The 15761-nt window shown below is 49.7% G+C and overlaps 1 protein-coding gene across 1 annotated transcript in view; it reads left to right on the top strand.

The window, feature by feature from the left end:
* The window catches only part of mtmr11 (myotubularin related protein 11), a 37381-nt gene extending 32615 nt beyond the window's left edge, over positions 1-4766 (top strand). The window contains exons 15-17 of the mRNA XM_033980720.2: positions 1217-1429; positions 2634-2954; positions 3038-4766. Of these exons, the coding sequence (XP_033836611.1) occupies positions 1217-1429; positions 2634-2954; positions 3038-3502 (999 nt within the window). The 3' untranslated portion in view covers positions 3503-4766. The remainder of the gene's footprint in view (positions 1-1216; positions 1430-2633; positions 2955-3037) is intronic.
* The last annotated feature ends 10995 nt before the right edge of the window (positions 4767-15761 follow it).

The following is a 15761-nucleotide window of genomic DNA, read 5'->3' as shown; positions in this document are numbered from 1 at the left end:
GCATTTTTATGTGTGACGGACTTGTTTAACAGCACAAATTAGCTCTCCTGTTGTAGTTCTAGCTAAGTCAGTTGCCTATGGCCAAACTGTGTCAAAAAAAAGTTCAGATTAAAGTCTAACTTAAGTAACAGCTTCAGACAGCAGTGCTTACGGTTACTATCACACCCCCAGGGTCTGAATAACTTCAGCCCCAAAGTATCAATTTTGGAAGTTGACATTGAGGCTGTATAATTTTGCATGGGGCTGATCTTGACAGCAAATAGGTTCTACAGGACTCCAAAGCCATTTAAAGCCTCCAGAGGATTGGTGCATTGTTGACTTGACATGAGCAATGAACATTTTACACATTTATATCAGATTTTAGCAGCAAAACGTTTCTCAAATTCTCCATTGAAATGAATGGGATTCCCTCTTAAGCAGAAGTGCCACCACAAAAGGTTGAAAGATTAATCACAATCAAATCGAAATCTCAATTTGAATGGATGCAATTGGCAAATCACAGACTTTCCCTACACGCCGGGGTCTTTTATTTCCCCTGTGACTAAATACACCGTAAGGACGGTACGCACAGATGGTGGAGGAGAAATATTTTTTGGAACAACAGACAGAGTCACCTGCGCAGACAGACGCAGGCTCAAATGCACAGAAAGAGGCAGTAAGACACTATCGGTGATATTTGATCCAAATGGCCTCGTCAAAGTGTTAAACGTGTTAAACGGCTTCTCCGCAGTGCCCATTCATACAAATATATCTGATCCGAGTGCTGTTTTGCCCAATTCCAAACACTTTTACTCTCACAATGGACCGCTTTGGTTGGCCCGAGATCTGCTGCTTTCACACTACACTCACTCCAGAGTGCAAGTGGAGCCACTCTGAGGCCTCCTGTTTGACGTCCCGTCGAACCGGCTGTTTACTGCAGCCCAGAGTGTGACTGTTGGGTTCACACCGGCCCACACACCAGAGAGAATGCTCTTTTACGTTGACCTAACTAGTGGCATTGAGAATGACCGTATTCTGCATAAAAACTGCTAACTGCTGTACAAACATGTTCTGAAATGTCCCCATTTGACAGATGCCCTCCCTGTGTCTCCATGGGGTCTGACTCTACATAAAAAACGCTAATCCTGTAGTTTATATAGTATAGTTCATGGGTGGAAAAGTTTCTAAATCAGTCTATACCAGTCTAACATGTCGGATTTGTTGTTTTTATTCCCAGCATGTTGGCCAGTCATACACACGGGTAGAGGGCTGGAGAGACTTGACCTTTGACCCGGGTGACAGCTGTGACCCCCCGCTACCCCCCGTTTGGGACTGGGACCTGCAGTACAGTAAACAGAGGCAGGCGGCCTTCACCCAGCCTGTGGCCTGCCCTCCTTCGGTCCAGCCTCTGCTCAATGGCAACCTCAACTCAGGCACGGACACGCTGCGGGTATGGCTCAACACATCTGTCTGTCAATCAACACATAGTCATGGTAACAGACCTGGTGTAATAGCCAGATTAAGGACTTGCTTCTTCCTAACTTCGAGGAGGCTTGACCCGACTTTGGATCTTTGTATGCCATTTTGAATCTGCTGCGCTCCTTATGTGTGTGGTGTGTGATTCTAAGCTGCTCTTTCATATCATAATCACAAAACTACAGCAGCGCTACGGTAACAGCCAATAAAACTGACGGAAACAGACGGAGTGATGGACACAGAGGCACAAGATACAAACTAATACAACTAATACAAAATAATGAGGCAGCTTGTCCTTTAAAAAGTAAGAAGACCAGAGTAGTTCCTCATATGTGTCTGTTAAAATAAATCCACACAGTGAGGATCAGGCTGAAGCTGCTGCTACAGTAAACACCACTCTACTTCCTGTGTAGAGTATCATCAGTCTTCTGTGCATTAAAAAGCATTTATCTGATCTACTGAACCACATTTCACAAATAATAACACAGTTTTGACTTGCATTTGAACTAAAATTGCGATACTCTGGCCTTCCTAACATTTTGGAGTCTTAAAGAGAGGCGTTTTACTGTAGACAAGATAAAAGTTAGCCGTTTCCTGTGTTGTGCGGTCTTTCCCCTGGATGATAAGATTTCAAATCTCATACAATTATCCTCACTGAAAAATCCTGTAGTGTGCAATGGGTTTAAGTATTTATTTATGTGGTTTGTATGTTTTCGTGGATAAAAAACATCTATATCTTTGAGTTCCAGGTACAGGCAACTCTCACTACCTGATTTATTTACTATATAGAAACTATTTTTTTTTATCATGGACAAATTGTTTGTGTTACCAAATCAGCCCATCAGCAGTGAAGTAGATTTTTAGTATTTTGTTTGTGTATTTTAAACTTGTTGAGTGAGTCTGAATGTGTAAAATAGTAGATTTTTTCTTAATCCCTAGCACTGTTAAGGATTAACTGCTTTAGTTATTGTTTAAATTAGAAACATGTTTAAGGTGAGGAACAATGCTAGATGCTCTCTACACTCTGCCCCTCCCATAGACTGCACCTGTAGCTCTCACCATGGCCAAGCTGTTCACAGGAGCTAGTTCCTCTGCCTGACTAGGTCTTCAGGTGTCTGGTGCTCTGGGAGTGAGATGGAGAGCTCTGTCTGACAGTTTTCTTTTGTGTTTCTCTACAGATCACAGACACCATTCCCGGCTCTGTGTTCCTTCTGTCCCGGGGCAGCTTCTCCTGCCCGCCCCACCTGCCCCCCTGGCGCAGTGGCAACAGCTCAGGCGTGTACCGGAAGAGCCATCGGAGGGCGCTGTCCTCAGAGCAGGTGCCAGGGCTGGAGCGGCTGCTGAAGGCCTGGGCACTGGCTGAGTTCCCACACAGCCTCACTACACACTTGGGGCCCCAGGGGCCCCTGGATCCCTATGAACCATTGCTGCCCCTGCTGATGGGCCCCTGCATGGGCTTGTGGAGGCAGTGCTACCTGAGGGGGGCCATTCATGCACAGGTATGTGGAGTGGGCAGGTAGATCCTGTACACCGACCATATGAAAATACACAGAATTATTTACACTCTGTCCTGTGTGTGCAGGCCTTCTCCCACCCCCTGGTATCCCCTCAGCCTCACCCTGTCGAGCGGCTGGCCCAGGAGGTGCAGCAGCTGAGGACCAGGCTGGCCCAGGTCTCCATCCCTAAAGAGCCCACCTCCCCAGAGACCCCCATCAGCACAGGCAAGAGGCGCAACCTCAACCACAACGCGAACAACAGCACCTTCCTGTTTCCTGCCTCCACCAACCAGCACACACCCAAGACCATGCCCCATACAGCCTGCACCAATCACCACACACCCAAGACCACGCCCCATACTATGTCCACCAATCAGCAGAGCTCCGGCAGCGAGCCGCACCCCGGAGCAACCCCTTCCTGCCCCTCGCACAAGAGCAGCAACCACAAGCACACCTTCCTGTTCAGAGCCCCCTCCCCTGCAGAGACCCGGGCCAAGGAGCGCCCAAGAGCCCCCCAAACCAAGAGCAAAGCTCCCCACGCAGCGTCCTGATACCATAGGGGGCGCTGTCTCATGGGCATCCACTCTGTGTCTCAACATTAGCTGCTTTTCTATGGTCGGACTATTGCTTATTGTACATGAGCACATGTTTTGTATCAAAGAACCAGGTCAACAAGGGCTCTACACCTTATATTTAATAAGACATATTCTTCCTTATTTCCTCATCTTCCAAATTATCTGAAAAAGATAGATCTGGGTGCCACAGTGACAATCTCATGGAAGATATTTCAGCCAGATGCCCTTCCTGTTGCAAAGAGTGACTGGAGTAGTCCTGTGGAGACAGAGGGTTGTCCAACCCCGGGACTCAAAAACACTATAATCTGAACTGGCTTCCTTTTGATAAGAGGGCGAATGCTTTCAGACTGTGCCACTTTTGCTATGTTTTCACAGTTGACTGTTCTATACTCGGTAATGTTGAGTTTGACAAACAGTTGTAAAATCAAGCTCTGGTGTCAGCTCATCAGAGGTGGGTAGTAAAGCCAATACGTTTACTGTTACTTCTAATATACTCAGGTTCAAATAGTCACCAGATAATTACCCTGGGTTTGCCACCAGTCTGTTAACATGACAGGGTTCAAAGCAGTTTCTAGGCCTGAGCGATTGCTATTTGATTTGTGATGTATTCACTTAAGGGTGTCTATTGCACTGTTTCTGATCTCTGTTCTAATGTTGTTTCCTCATCACAAACAGACCTGGAGTTGTGTTTTGTTTCATTCACACGTGCTTCACATATTTAGGCTGAGTTTTTTTCTCAAACTGAAAACACACTGTTCAACCTTGTGATGTCATGTGGTAATACACGTCATTTCAGCTCTGAATTTGCCAAACTTTTAAGTTACAGCTACAGTTTTAGCTTCATTTAGCCTGATTGAAAGTTAGAGACTTTCTATTGGCACTATCAACTGAACAAAAGGTAAAACATAAACAGTATTAAAAATAAAAGCAACAATGTAATGTTATTCTAGAGTATTGAAGAGTAAAACAGGCTAAAATAGTTGTTAACCTTAAAGCCATCACTAAATGACACCACAAGGTGGAACAGAGCATCTTCAGCTCTGGGCATGCAGACAGAATAATAATGCAGGTGTGAAACATATGAATGAAACAAAACACAACTCTAGGTATGTTTTTGAGGAGTTACAAACATTGTAACATGGCTAAAGTCAGTCAGCCAGATCTAGGAGCTTTAAGAGTTTATATTTCAGTATGAGAATTTTTTAAACTATCAGCTAGAGCGTTAGCGGGTTTAGAATGGGCCCCATGGAGAACATTAGTTTGAATTGGTTGTTTTTGTTTCAGTGCATACGTTTATCATTCTCTAATTTTGACATAATTTGGTGGGATAGTACCTTTTGTAAATATAAATGATAGTTTTACCCAAATCAAGAAGGAATTTGTCAAAAAAAAATTGAAAAAATATGTTGAAAATTACAGGAAGTAGAGAGTTCTAAACATTTTGAGGACATCACACTGGGAGAATTTTATCTAAAATTTACACACACACATTTGTTCCGATACTTTAAGCATCATTTTTTTTCTCACATTTCTATTTGTCAAATTATAATATCTGTGTACATTTGATGAGTTTTGGCCCAGTGTACGACATAATTGCTATGTTTTATGGAATTCCCTAGTGTGACGTCATGATTTCCAAACAGGAAGGAAAATTTGAAACCTAAAAATGTCCAAACTGGGAGGAAAGTTATGGAATTTTTTTTGTAAAATCTTAAATATATTGATTTGTTAATAAAAATAGTAGTCTAACCTGTCATACACGCTGTAAACAAATGAGGATTGTGTTATTTGCTGATTGTGAGCAGTCTTGGTTGATTTTTGTTGTTGATGTTCGGCCTCATTACCCACCTCTGCAGCCTGATGCTCCAGTTATTTTTCTGACCTGTATAATGTAATTGTTGTTGTTGTAATAAGAACTCAGTGAGAAGACGTTATGTGCTGATAACGTGTGTGTGCATGTGTGTGTTAGGGTTGTCAACACCAATGAAAGTCCGATACTAATCGATACTAAACTAGTATTGAAACTAGATACTCATTTGAGCAGGTATCAATACAAAAAAGTCTCATTCACACAGAAATTACCTTTCCTGAATATCTTTAGAATGATCTTGAGCTTTATCTTTCACAAGTATAAGACACATAGACTAGTATACACCCATGGACCACTATGAACCTACTGCACACTGAGGGAGTACACAGATATAAGGACACATGGGAATATGAAAGAAAGTACTACCATTTAATGTGGAAAAAATCACATTCTATTGTCTAAAGAAAGAGTGTTTCTATTTTTGTTATTGTCATTGTGATATTAGAATCAGTATTGAATATTGAGTTTATTCCTTAGTATCGAAATCAAGTTTAAAAATTTTGTATCGTGACACCACTAGTGAGGAGAGTGATAAAAATAAGAACTCCGTGAGTAGATGTGATGTGTGCTGAATGCGTGTGTGCATGCGTGTGTATGCGTCTCCCCTGGCCCGCAGTATTTGGGCCAAAGTGCTATTTCTGTGCTGCTCTAGATTTGCTTCAGACTTGTCATCTGCAGCTTCCTAAAACACAGCAAGCTAATTTACCAGCAAGGTACTCCTGCAGCTAGGTACTCCTCACAAAGATTCAGGCTCGCAGACTGGAGAAGAGTCCCTGTTCTTGCATTTGGGTGGGCAGTGCCTTGGCTGTAGCTGGATCCGACCCTTTCAAACCTGTCTAATACGAATGCTCATATACCTCTGGATTTGTCCCACCTACATTGCCATTCTGCCCACACAAATGCAGTAGGCGAGCACCGGCCTGAGCCTGTGGTCCCAGCAGGACTGGCTCTTTGTGGAATGTAAATATTACAGTGCAGGTTTTTTTCTCCCTTAAGCTTTTTGGTTTAAGATATGAAATATTTTGTACTTTTTTAAGAGGATCTGCAACATGACGGTGTTTCCCTGACCGACGGCCAGAACAGCCAATCAGAACAGAGAACACATGTTGGTGTCATGATGTCAGTTTTCCCTGTCCTCCCGTGCTCTCTCCCCCTCCCCTACCTGTGTGTCTGGAGCTGGGTGGAGTGCCTGACTCCTCCCGTGCACACCTGGGGTGCATCAGCCTAATCACCACCACCTGCTGCTGAGTACAAGAAGGCTTGGCAGTCTACACTCGGTGCCAGACCGTCCGCGTGTAAAACGTGAATGTTTCTAGCTAAGCTTTGTTATTTGGTACTTTCCTGCAAATGCTCATTTGGATTTATGCACCCTCCAGATTCCTGCCTCCACTCGCCCAGCTCCTGCCGTCACGTTCCAGTCCCGGTATCGCCTCCTGCTCGTCTCGTCTCCGGCTCGTCTCGTCTCCTGCTCGTCTCGTCTCCTGCTCGTCTCGTCTCCTGCTCGTCTCGTCTCCTGTCCGGTCCTGGTCTCTGGTTTGTCGCCCGCTCCCCGCTCTGGTCTTCGTCTGCTCCGCCCGCCCTGGTACCGCACCTGCTTCTATCCCCGTCCTGGTCCTGTCCTGCCCGCCTCTACCTGCACCGCACCCGCCTGACCCGTCTCCCGCTCCCCGGTTCCTGTACCTGCTCTTGTGACCTGTTTAAAGACTGCATTTTCACCGCTGTAAATAAACACTGTTAAAACTGCTCTGGTCTGCATCCTTTGGTCCTATCCGCACCGTTACGACAGAACGGTCTGGCCACTATGGACCAAGCAGGCTCAGATCCGGACCAGACGCGCCGCCTGACGCACTCTCACCCCGAGGCGGTGCTGGGTCAGCATGAACAATCCATTCGAACTCTATTGGAGCTAAATCAGACATTGTCCCAGCAGGTGGCACAGCTTAACCACCAGGTGGCCGCGCTCCTCGTCACCCCGCCTGCTGCAGCTGGAGCGCCGCCACGCCTCCCGGAGCCGAGAGGCACGGATCCGGAGCCGTATGCTGGACAACCTCACCTCTGTCGCGGATTCCTGTTCCAGTGCGAGTTCATGTTCCAGCAATGCCCTTCTCGTTTCAGCTCGGGGGCCACCAAGATCCGATATATATGTGGATTACTCCGGGGCAGAGCTCTCCAGTGGGCAGAGGCGCGCCTAATGAAGACGTCTGTGGATAGCCTGGATTTTAATGAATTTGTGTCCACGTTTAAGCTGGTGTTTGACCACCCGCACTACCAGGACAATGCTGCCTCCCGGTTATTGACTCTCAGCCAGGGCTCCAGGACGGTAGCGGATTATTCCATTGAATTCTGGACACATGCGGCGGAGCTGGACTGGACGGACAGCGCGCTGCGGGCTGTGTTTGTGCGGGGCCTGAACGAGACTTTGAAAGATGAATTGGTTTCCCGGGACGAACCCCCCGACCTGCGGACCCTCATCTCCCTCACTCACCGTATAGACAACCGCCTACGGGCTCGTCGCCGAGAGAGACGCCGGTCACCGGTCCCGCCGGAGCCACGCGCTGCCCCGCCCCCGCCGGATGAGCCCATGCAACTCGACGGGACCCTTGTGTCGGCCGAGGAGCGTCAACGGAGGCGTCGTCTGGCCGGGGCTTGCCTCTACTGCGGTGAGCGCGGACATTATGTGGTCACTTGCCCAGTTCGGCCAAAAGGGGGGGCCCACCAGTAGCACTGGGAGTACTGGTGGGCGAGCAACACATCCTGGACTCTTCTAATAGACTGCGGCTCAGCGCCACCCTGTGCGTTCGCACAGAGACCTTATGCGTTTCCGCCCTTATCGACTCCGGGGCTGAGAGGGACTTTATTGATGCCCAAGTCGCGGAGCAGCTCGGGGTCTACCTGGAGCCCCTCGAACGCCCCTTAAATGCCCAGGGGCTCAATGGACGTTTTCTGGGGCACATCACTCACATCACAGAACCTGTCACCGTGATTCTGTCCGGCAACCACCAAGAGAACCGTCAGTTTCATGTCCTGTCCTCCTCCGCTTCTCCTCTGGTCCTTGGTTACCCCTGGCTACGCGCCCACAACCCTGTTTTCGATTGGGCCAGGGGCGGAGTTTCGGGCTGGAGTCCCGATTGCCACGCCAAGTGCCTTCGGTCCGCCCTCCCTCCGGCCGGGAGGTCCGTTCCTGTCGCTGATCCGTCCCCAGACACCCCCAATCTGTCCTCGGTGCCTGCTGAATATCACGACCTGGGGGAGGTTTTTAGCAAGAGCAAGGCCCTCTCTTTACCGCCCCACCGCCCATATGACTGCGCCATTGACCTCCTGCCGGGTGCCCCACTACCATCTAGCAGGCTATATAACCTGTCTAAACCTGAACGCGAGTCAATGGAGGACTATATCCGTGGGTCCCTGGCTGCCGGAATCATCCGCCCGTCCACTTCACCCGTGGGAGCGGGGTTCTTCTTTGTGGCTAAGAAGGACAAATCCCTGCGGCCTTGCATTGATTACCGGGGTCTGAACAATATAACCGTAAAGAATAAATACCCGCTTCCCTTACTGGACTCGGCATTTACGCCCCTCCACGGTGCGACCATCTTCTCAAAGTTGGATTTGCGGAATGCGTACCACCTGGTGCGCATCAGGGAGGGAGACGAATGGAAGACGGCCTTCAAGACACCCCTGGGACATTTCGAATACTTGGTCATGCCCTTCGGTCTCACCAACGCCCCTGCCGTATTCCAAGCCCTCATCAACGATGTGCTCCGTGATTTCCTTAACCGATTCGTCTTTGTTTACTTGGATGACATCTTGATTTTCTCGCGGTCCCCCCAGGAGCATCATCAGCACGTTCGCCAGGTTCTCCAGCGCCTCCTCGAGAATAAACTGTTCGTGAAAGCTGAGAAATGCGAGTTTCACGCAGAGGAGGTCAGCTTTTTGGGCTTCATTGTGGGGCGGGGCCAAGTAAGAGCTGACCCTGAAAAGATCCAGGCTGTCACTGAGTGGCCCGTTCCTACCAGCCGGAGACAGCTCCAGAGATTTATCGGCTTTGCCAATTTTTATAGACGTTTCATCCGGGATTTTAGTAGGGTTATCTCGCCCTTAACTAAACTCACCTCTCCTGCTTTGCCGTTTGCCTGGTCTCCTGAGGCGCAGACAGCCTTCGAGAAGCTTAAGAGACTATTTACCTCCGCTCCCATCCTGCACCAGCCCGACCCTTCACGGCAATTCATCGTGGAGGTCGACGCCTCCGACTCGGGAGTGGGGGCCGTGCTTTCGCAGAGGTTCGACCCCCACAACCGCCTCTGTCCCTGCGCCTTCTTTTCCCGGCGACTGTCCTCGGCCGAGGTCAATTATGATGTGGGGGATCGGGAGCTCCTTGCCGTAAAGCTGGCCTTGGAGGAGTGGCGCCACTGGCTCGAAGGGGCGGAGCAACCATTCATCGTCTGGACCGACCATAAAAACTTGGAGTACATCCAGTCCGCCAGGCGCCTCAATCCCCGTCAAGCTCGTTGGTCCCTCTTCTTCAGCCGCTTCAACTTTCTCCTCACCTACCGCCCCGGATCTCGGAACGTCAAACCGGATGCCCTCTCCCGCCAGTTCGCCCTGGAGGATAGCCCGGTCACCGCAGAAACAATTATCCCCTCCTCGTGTGTGGTGGCCGCGGTCCATTGGGATATCGAGGACACCGTCCGAGAGGCCCAGACCAACGACCCCGACCCAGGTAACGGCCCTCCAGATAAACTGTTTGTTCCCGATTCTGTCCGGTCTCAGGTGCTCCAGTGGGTCCATGCCTCCCGTTTCGCCTGCCATCCTGGTGCCGGTCGCTCTCTCTCCCTCCTCAGGAGACGCTTCTGGTGGCCCACGATGGACACAGACACCCGGGCTTATGTCGCCGCCTGCCAGGTATGTGCTCGGGCCAAGGCCTCCCACTCACCCCCTTCTGGTCTCTTGCATCCTCTCCCAGTTCCTCGTCGCCCTTGGTCCCACATCGCCTTGGACTTCGTGACGGGCCTTCCCCCTTCCCAGGGGAACACGGTGGTTCTCACCATTGTGGACCGCTTCTCCAAGGCCGCCCATTTCGTTGCCCTGCCTAAGCTCCCCACAGCCAAAGAAACTGCCGACCAGCTGACCAGTCATGTCTTCCGACTCCACGGCATCCCGGTGGACATCGTGTCCGACAGAGGGACCCAATTCACCTCTCAGGTATGGCGGTCTTTCTGCGACAGTTTGGGGGCCACGGTTAGCCTCACGTCCGGGTTCCATCCACAATCTAATGGGCAGACGGAGCGGGCCAACCAAGACCTGGAGTCGGCTCTACGGTGCACAGCCTCCGCCAACCCCGCGACCTGGAGTACTCACCTGCCCTGGATAGAGTACGCTCACAACTCCCTCGTGAGTTCCGCCACTGGTATGTCCCCCTTCGAGGCATCGCTGGGATACCAACCCCCTCTCTTCCCCACGGAGGAGAGGGACCTCGCCGTCCCGTCTGTTCAGCGCCATCTCCAGCGCTGTCGCCGGATCTGGAAGAAGGCCAGGGCGGCCCTTCTTCGGGCTGGAGCGCGCACTAAGGCGACGGCCGATCGCCACCGTGTCCCGGCGCCCGTATACCAACCTGGCCAGATGGTTTGGCTCTCCGCCAAGACGATCCCGCTGAAGACGGACTCCCGTAAGCTGTCCCCCCGATTCCTGGGACCGTTTAAGATCATGAGGATCATAAATCCATCGGCGGTGCGCCTCCAGTTACCCCCGTCTCTCCGGATTCATCCGACCTTTCACGTCTCCCAGGTTAAACCAGTCCGGACCAGCGACCTGTGCCCTCCGGCCGATCCCCCACCGCCCGCCCGAGTCATTGACGGCCACCCGGCGTTCACCGTCCGCCGCCTGATTGACGTTCGTCGCCGTGGTAGGGGCCTCCAGTACCTCGTCGATTGGGAGGGTTACGGTCCGGAGGAGCGATCCTGGGTGCCCAGGGCACGCATTCTGGATCCCGACATGGTGAGAGACTTCCACCGCGCTCATCCTGACAAGCCTGGGGGTCCACCAGGAGGTGGACCTTAGGGGGGGGGTACTGTCATGATGTCAGTTTTCCCTGTCCTCCCGTGCTCTCTCCCCCTCCCCTACCTGTGTGTCTGGAGCTGGGTGGAGTGCCTGACTCCTCCCGTGCACACCTGGGGTGCATCAGCCTAATCACCACCACCTGCTGCTGAGTACAAGAAGGCTTGGCAGTCTACACTCGGTGCCAGACCGTCCGCGTGTAAAACGTGAATGTTTCTAGCTAAGCTTTGTTATTTGGTACTTTCCTGCAAATGCTCATTTGGATTTATGCACCCTCCAGATTCCTGCCTCCACTCGCCCAGCTCCTGCCGTCACGTTCCAGTCCCGGTATCGCCTCCTGCTCGTCTCGTCTCCGGCTCGTCTCGTCTCCTGCTCGTCTCGTCTCCTGCTCGTCTCGTCTCCTGCTCGTCTCGTCTCCTGTCCGGTCCTGGTCTCTGGTTTGTCGCCCGCTCCCCGCTCTGGTCTTCGTCTGCTCCGCCCGCCCTGGTACCGCACCTGCTTCTATCCCCGTCCTGGTCCTGTCCTGCCCGCCTCTACCTGCACCGCACCCGCCTGACCCGTCTCCCGCTCCCCGGTTCCTGTACCTGCTCTTGTGACCTGTTTAAAGACTGCATTTTCACCGCTGTAAATAAACACTGTTAAAACTGCTCTGGTCTGCATCCTTTGGTCCTATCCGCACCGTTACGACAGTTGGTTTATAATGTACAGTCACTTTGTATTTGTCTTGTTTGGATTGTGTTTTATTATAATTATGAAATAAAAAGTAAATCAGGAAACTTCACAGTTCTGTTTATTTTGTTAGACAAAATAAATAGGTTTGGACATTCAAAATGAGCATGGCACAGTATTTTACAAGTCACTTCATGAGCACGTGAAACGATAACACAAATTACATTACAATTTGCACAATTTTGCAGTTTAATCTGGATATTAAAAAGATGATAAAAATTTAGAGTGGGCAGCTGTGTGCCATAAACGCACAGGGCTCTGACATGGCAAACTCCTGCTGTCACATGGACAGTCTAATTAAAGGAGACAAATGAACTGTTCTGCTCAGACATTCTTTTCGACGCCCTTAGAGAGGTTATGTTTAAGTCAATCATGATTTAGATATGTGACTGATGTTTTTGATGAAGAAACATCTAAATTATGTAAAAAAAAATGCAAACTGAGCGCAGGGAGCAGGCCTGACAGTACCAGACCAAAGTGGGTCAGAGCGGCCCCACACTTCACACAGATCCAGGGGGCCCTGTATGAGTGCCTGATGTCCCCTGATGTTACTGTGTGGCTTGTGTCTCAGCCCCAGCGTGTGCTCTGTTCTTCAGGGGAGTTCTGCAGGAGGCTGTAGGGGCCATGGAAGTATCCAGAGCAGGACGGCCCCAGCTGCCGGAGTGAGGGACCCGGGGCTCCTAGCTGCCGCAGGGACTTGCACAGGGGGCAGGGGTACTCCGAAAGGCCCTCGATGTCTTCAAAGGCCAGGTTGACAATCTGGTCACAGCAGGGGTCACAGTAGAGGTGACCACAGGAGAGGCGCTTAAGACGGGCCCCGTGGGAGACACAGCTCTGACAGTGGGGCAGATCGGGTCCCAGGGACAGGGAGCCGGTCAGAGAACTGCTGTCCACACTGGGCCTGCCACTGCTGAGGCGCGCGGGTGATCTGTGGCAGAGGGAGGGGTCAGGGATAGTTCAAACTGATCAGAAGTCAAACATGTGCACTAACCGACAGACATGAGCGATCAGAGCAATACTGGAGAGAGGAATGTCTAGTAAAAGTGTGTGGGTGAAGGAGACTTTAAAAAAAGCACAGACTGGCTGCCACACTTCCTTCTATCTCCCCCAGTGGCAGAATATAGGACGTTATTTACCCCCTATATCCTCCCTCAGCCTCTCTAAGTGTGGTGGCACCTGGGGTGGTCAATCAGATTTACCCCAGGGCCGTTGTGACAAAGATATAGACATGGTATCACTAACATAGTGTGACTAAGAAGTGAATCAATAATTCAACTATGAAGCAAAACTCGAAGCTGTGAAGCCAGTCTGTTAAAGACCCGCTGGTCACGTGCAGCTACAAAACATAAAGATGAGCCAATCACAGCCTTTCCACCGCCACACGGGTCACCGTGACGCATATAATGAGCACAGGCCTACAGAGGTTTGTTCAGAGTGTTAGAGCCCACCACACGTGCGCACGCAGCGCGAGGCCCTGACCACAGCAGCCTGAGGATAGCGGGGGGCATCTGGGGGCATGCGGGGGGCATGCAGGATGGTTGGCAAGGCCTGCTCTGGTCGGATGATGTGCGTCGCAGCACAGACACATCTCCGCTCCCTCGGCCCGCTCTCATCGCTCTGGTGAGGACAGATTGCATGTAGCAGATAAACAGCGCGAGCATCTCACCTCGTCGACGTAGAATCTTTGAAGCAGTCGAAACTGAGCGCCGCGAGGATTCTCCAGAACAAGTCCATAGCTGGGCTCATGGCACCGGGCTTGTGCCCGCAGCGCGCCTTGGCCGCCCACGGAGAGCAGGTGGACGGCTGGTACCTCCTCTCCCCTCTCCTCTCGGGCTCCTCTCGCTCCTCTCACTGTTCTGTGCGTCACGTCTCAAACACAGCCGCAGGAGGGCGCACTGGAGCCGTGCGTCACCGTGCGCCTCTCTCCCTGTCAGATACTATTGGAAATGAAGTGATAACATTTGGCAAAAGTAGATTGTTGGGAAATAGGACTGGACGTCATCACGGCTTGTTTGCCTGTGCGCAAACCACGTGACACGCGGACACAAACCACGTGACACATGGACCCAAACCCAAAATTCAGACTTCACCAAGTCTCAGGGGGAATGAGTTTGACAAAATGATGGTTTTGGCGGTTTGTTGAGGCTTAGAATTATGTAACAAACTTCAACAGCGTTTGCATCAACAATAATACAGAGCCTACGACAATAATGTAATCATTTTGGCAAATTTTAAATGTAATAAGCCATAATGTGCAAATTTGAGTGAGCCAATAACGTAATAACACATTGACAATAATGTGACACTTTATTACATAATGTCTGCCTATTACAATATTGGCTCACAATGTCATGTAATAACTACAGCCAAAATTAAACCTGTTTGTGAGGGGTGGGGGGCACTGTCCATATCCAGCAGTTGCTCTTTGTTTTAGAACATATAGAACACATTTGGCACGGATTGCTCTGGAAAACTCTTTTAGGTTATTCCAACAAAGAGCTGGCAGCAAAAGAGTTAAGTTTGATTTGACTCAGTGACACTCTTAAATACACGAGTAACTAATTATAATCCTACACTCACTGTATTCATTTATTTTAATAGCACTATCAGTATATTTTGCATGCATTACCTGTCACCCTCAGTCACTTTCACCATTTAACCAAATTGAACCAAATTGAATTGGGCCAACGTCTGAAGACGCTCGTAGTCTGCTAATCATATGAGTCTGGTGTGTGTCTTGACCTCCGCCAAATCCCTGAGACTGACTCACTGAACCCCTAGGGTTCGATCGAACCCAGGTTAAGAACCACTGCTTTGAGGACTTCAGGGACCGGCCTCCTGCTGGTGCCCAGAGTCAGGACTAAACATGGAGAATGTTTAAATCCAGACTCAAAACAGTTCTGTTTAGCTGTGCATATGAGAGAAAGGTTTATATTCTGCACTCTTCTGTTTTAATGTTAATTTTATGATGATTATTAGTGATTATTTACATTTAGATTTGTTGTATTGTGATTTTAATGTCTTTCTTATTCTGTAAAGCACTTTGAATTACTTTGTGTACAAATTGTGCTGTACAAATGAACTTGTGTTGCCTCAGCGTGAGTGTGTGTCTTAACTTTAGGAATGACTAGGAGCTGCCAGGGGAGAGCAGGCTCCTCCAGGGTTCGTATGGTGAAAGTAATTCTGAAAGATAAGAAGGCACAAGACCATTAATTTAAAACCAGTGAAAACACATGAAGAGCCAATGCAGTAATTTTAAAACCAGTGTAATGTGGTACCACCCTCTGGTCTTAGTCAGGACACTTGCTGCTGAAATTTATAATTGTAAACCTGAAATAATCTTTTTTGGAAGACCAGAGAGCAGGGCATTACAGTATGGTATTCAACTGGTGATAAAAGCCTGCATCAGCGTCTCCGTGCTGAGAATGAGGCAAACTCTGGCTGTTCTTTAGGTGATGAAAAAAAATATTGTTCTTATTGTGTGAGATAAAAGTCAGCCCAGAGTCAGTAGTTTGGGTAAAAGTTTCTCTCTGGGGCTGATGATTAAACGTTTTGTCCTGGTTAAGCTGGAGAAGGTTCCAGGAT

Source organism: Periophthalmus magnuspinnatus, chromosome 16 (genome assembly GCF_009829125.3).
Source record: "Periophthalmus magnuspinnatus isolate fPerMag1 chromosome 16, fPerMag1.2.pri, whole genome shotgun sequence".
Lineage (NCBI taxonomy): Eukaryota > Metazoa > Chordata > Actinopteri > Gobiiformes > Gobiidae > Periophthalmus > Periophthalmus magnuspinnatus.
Note: the sequence above shows the minus strand (reverse complement) of the source record. Positions and strands in the feature narration are given on the sequence as shown.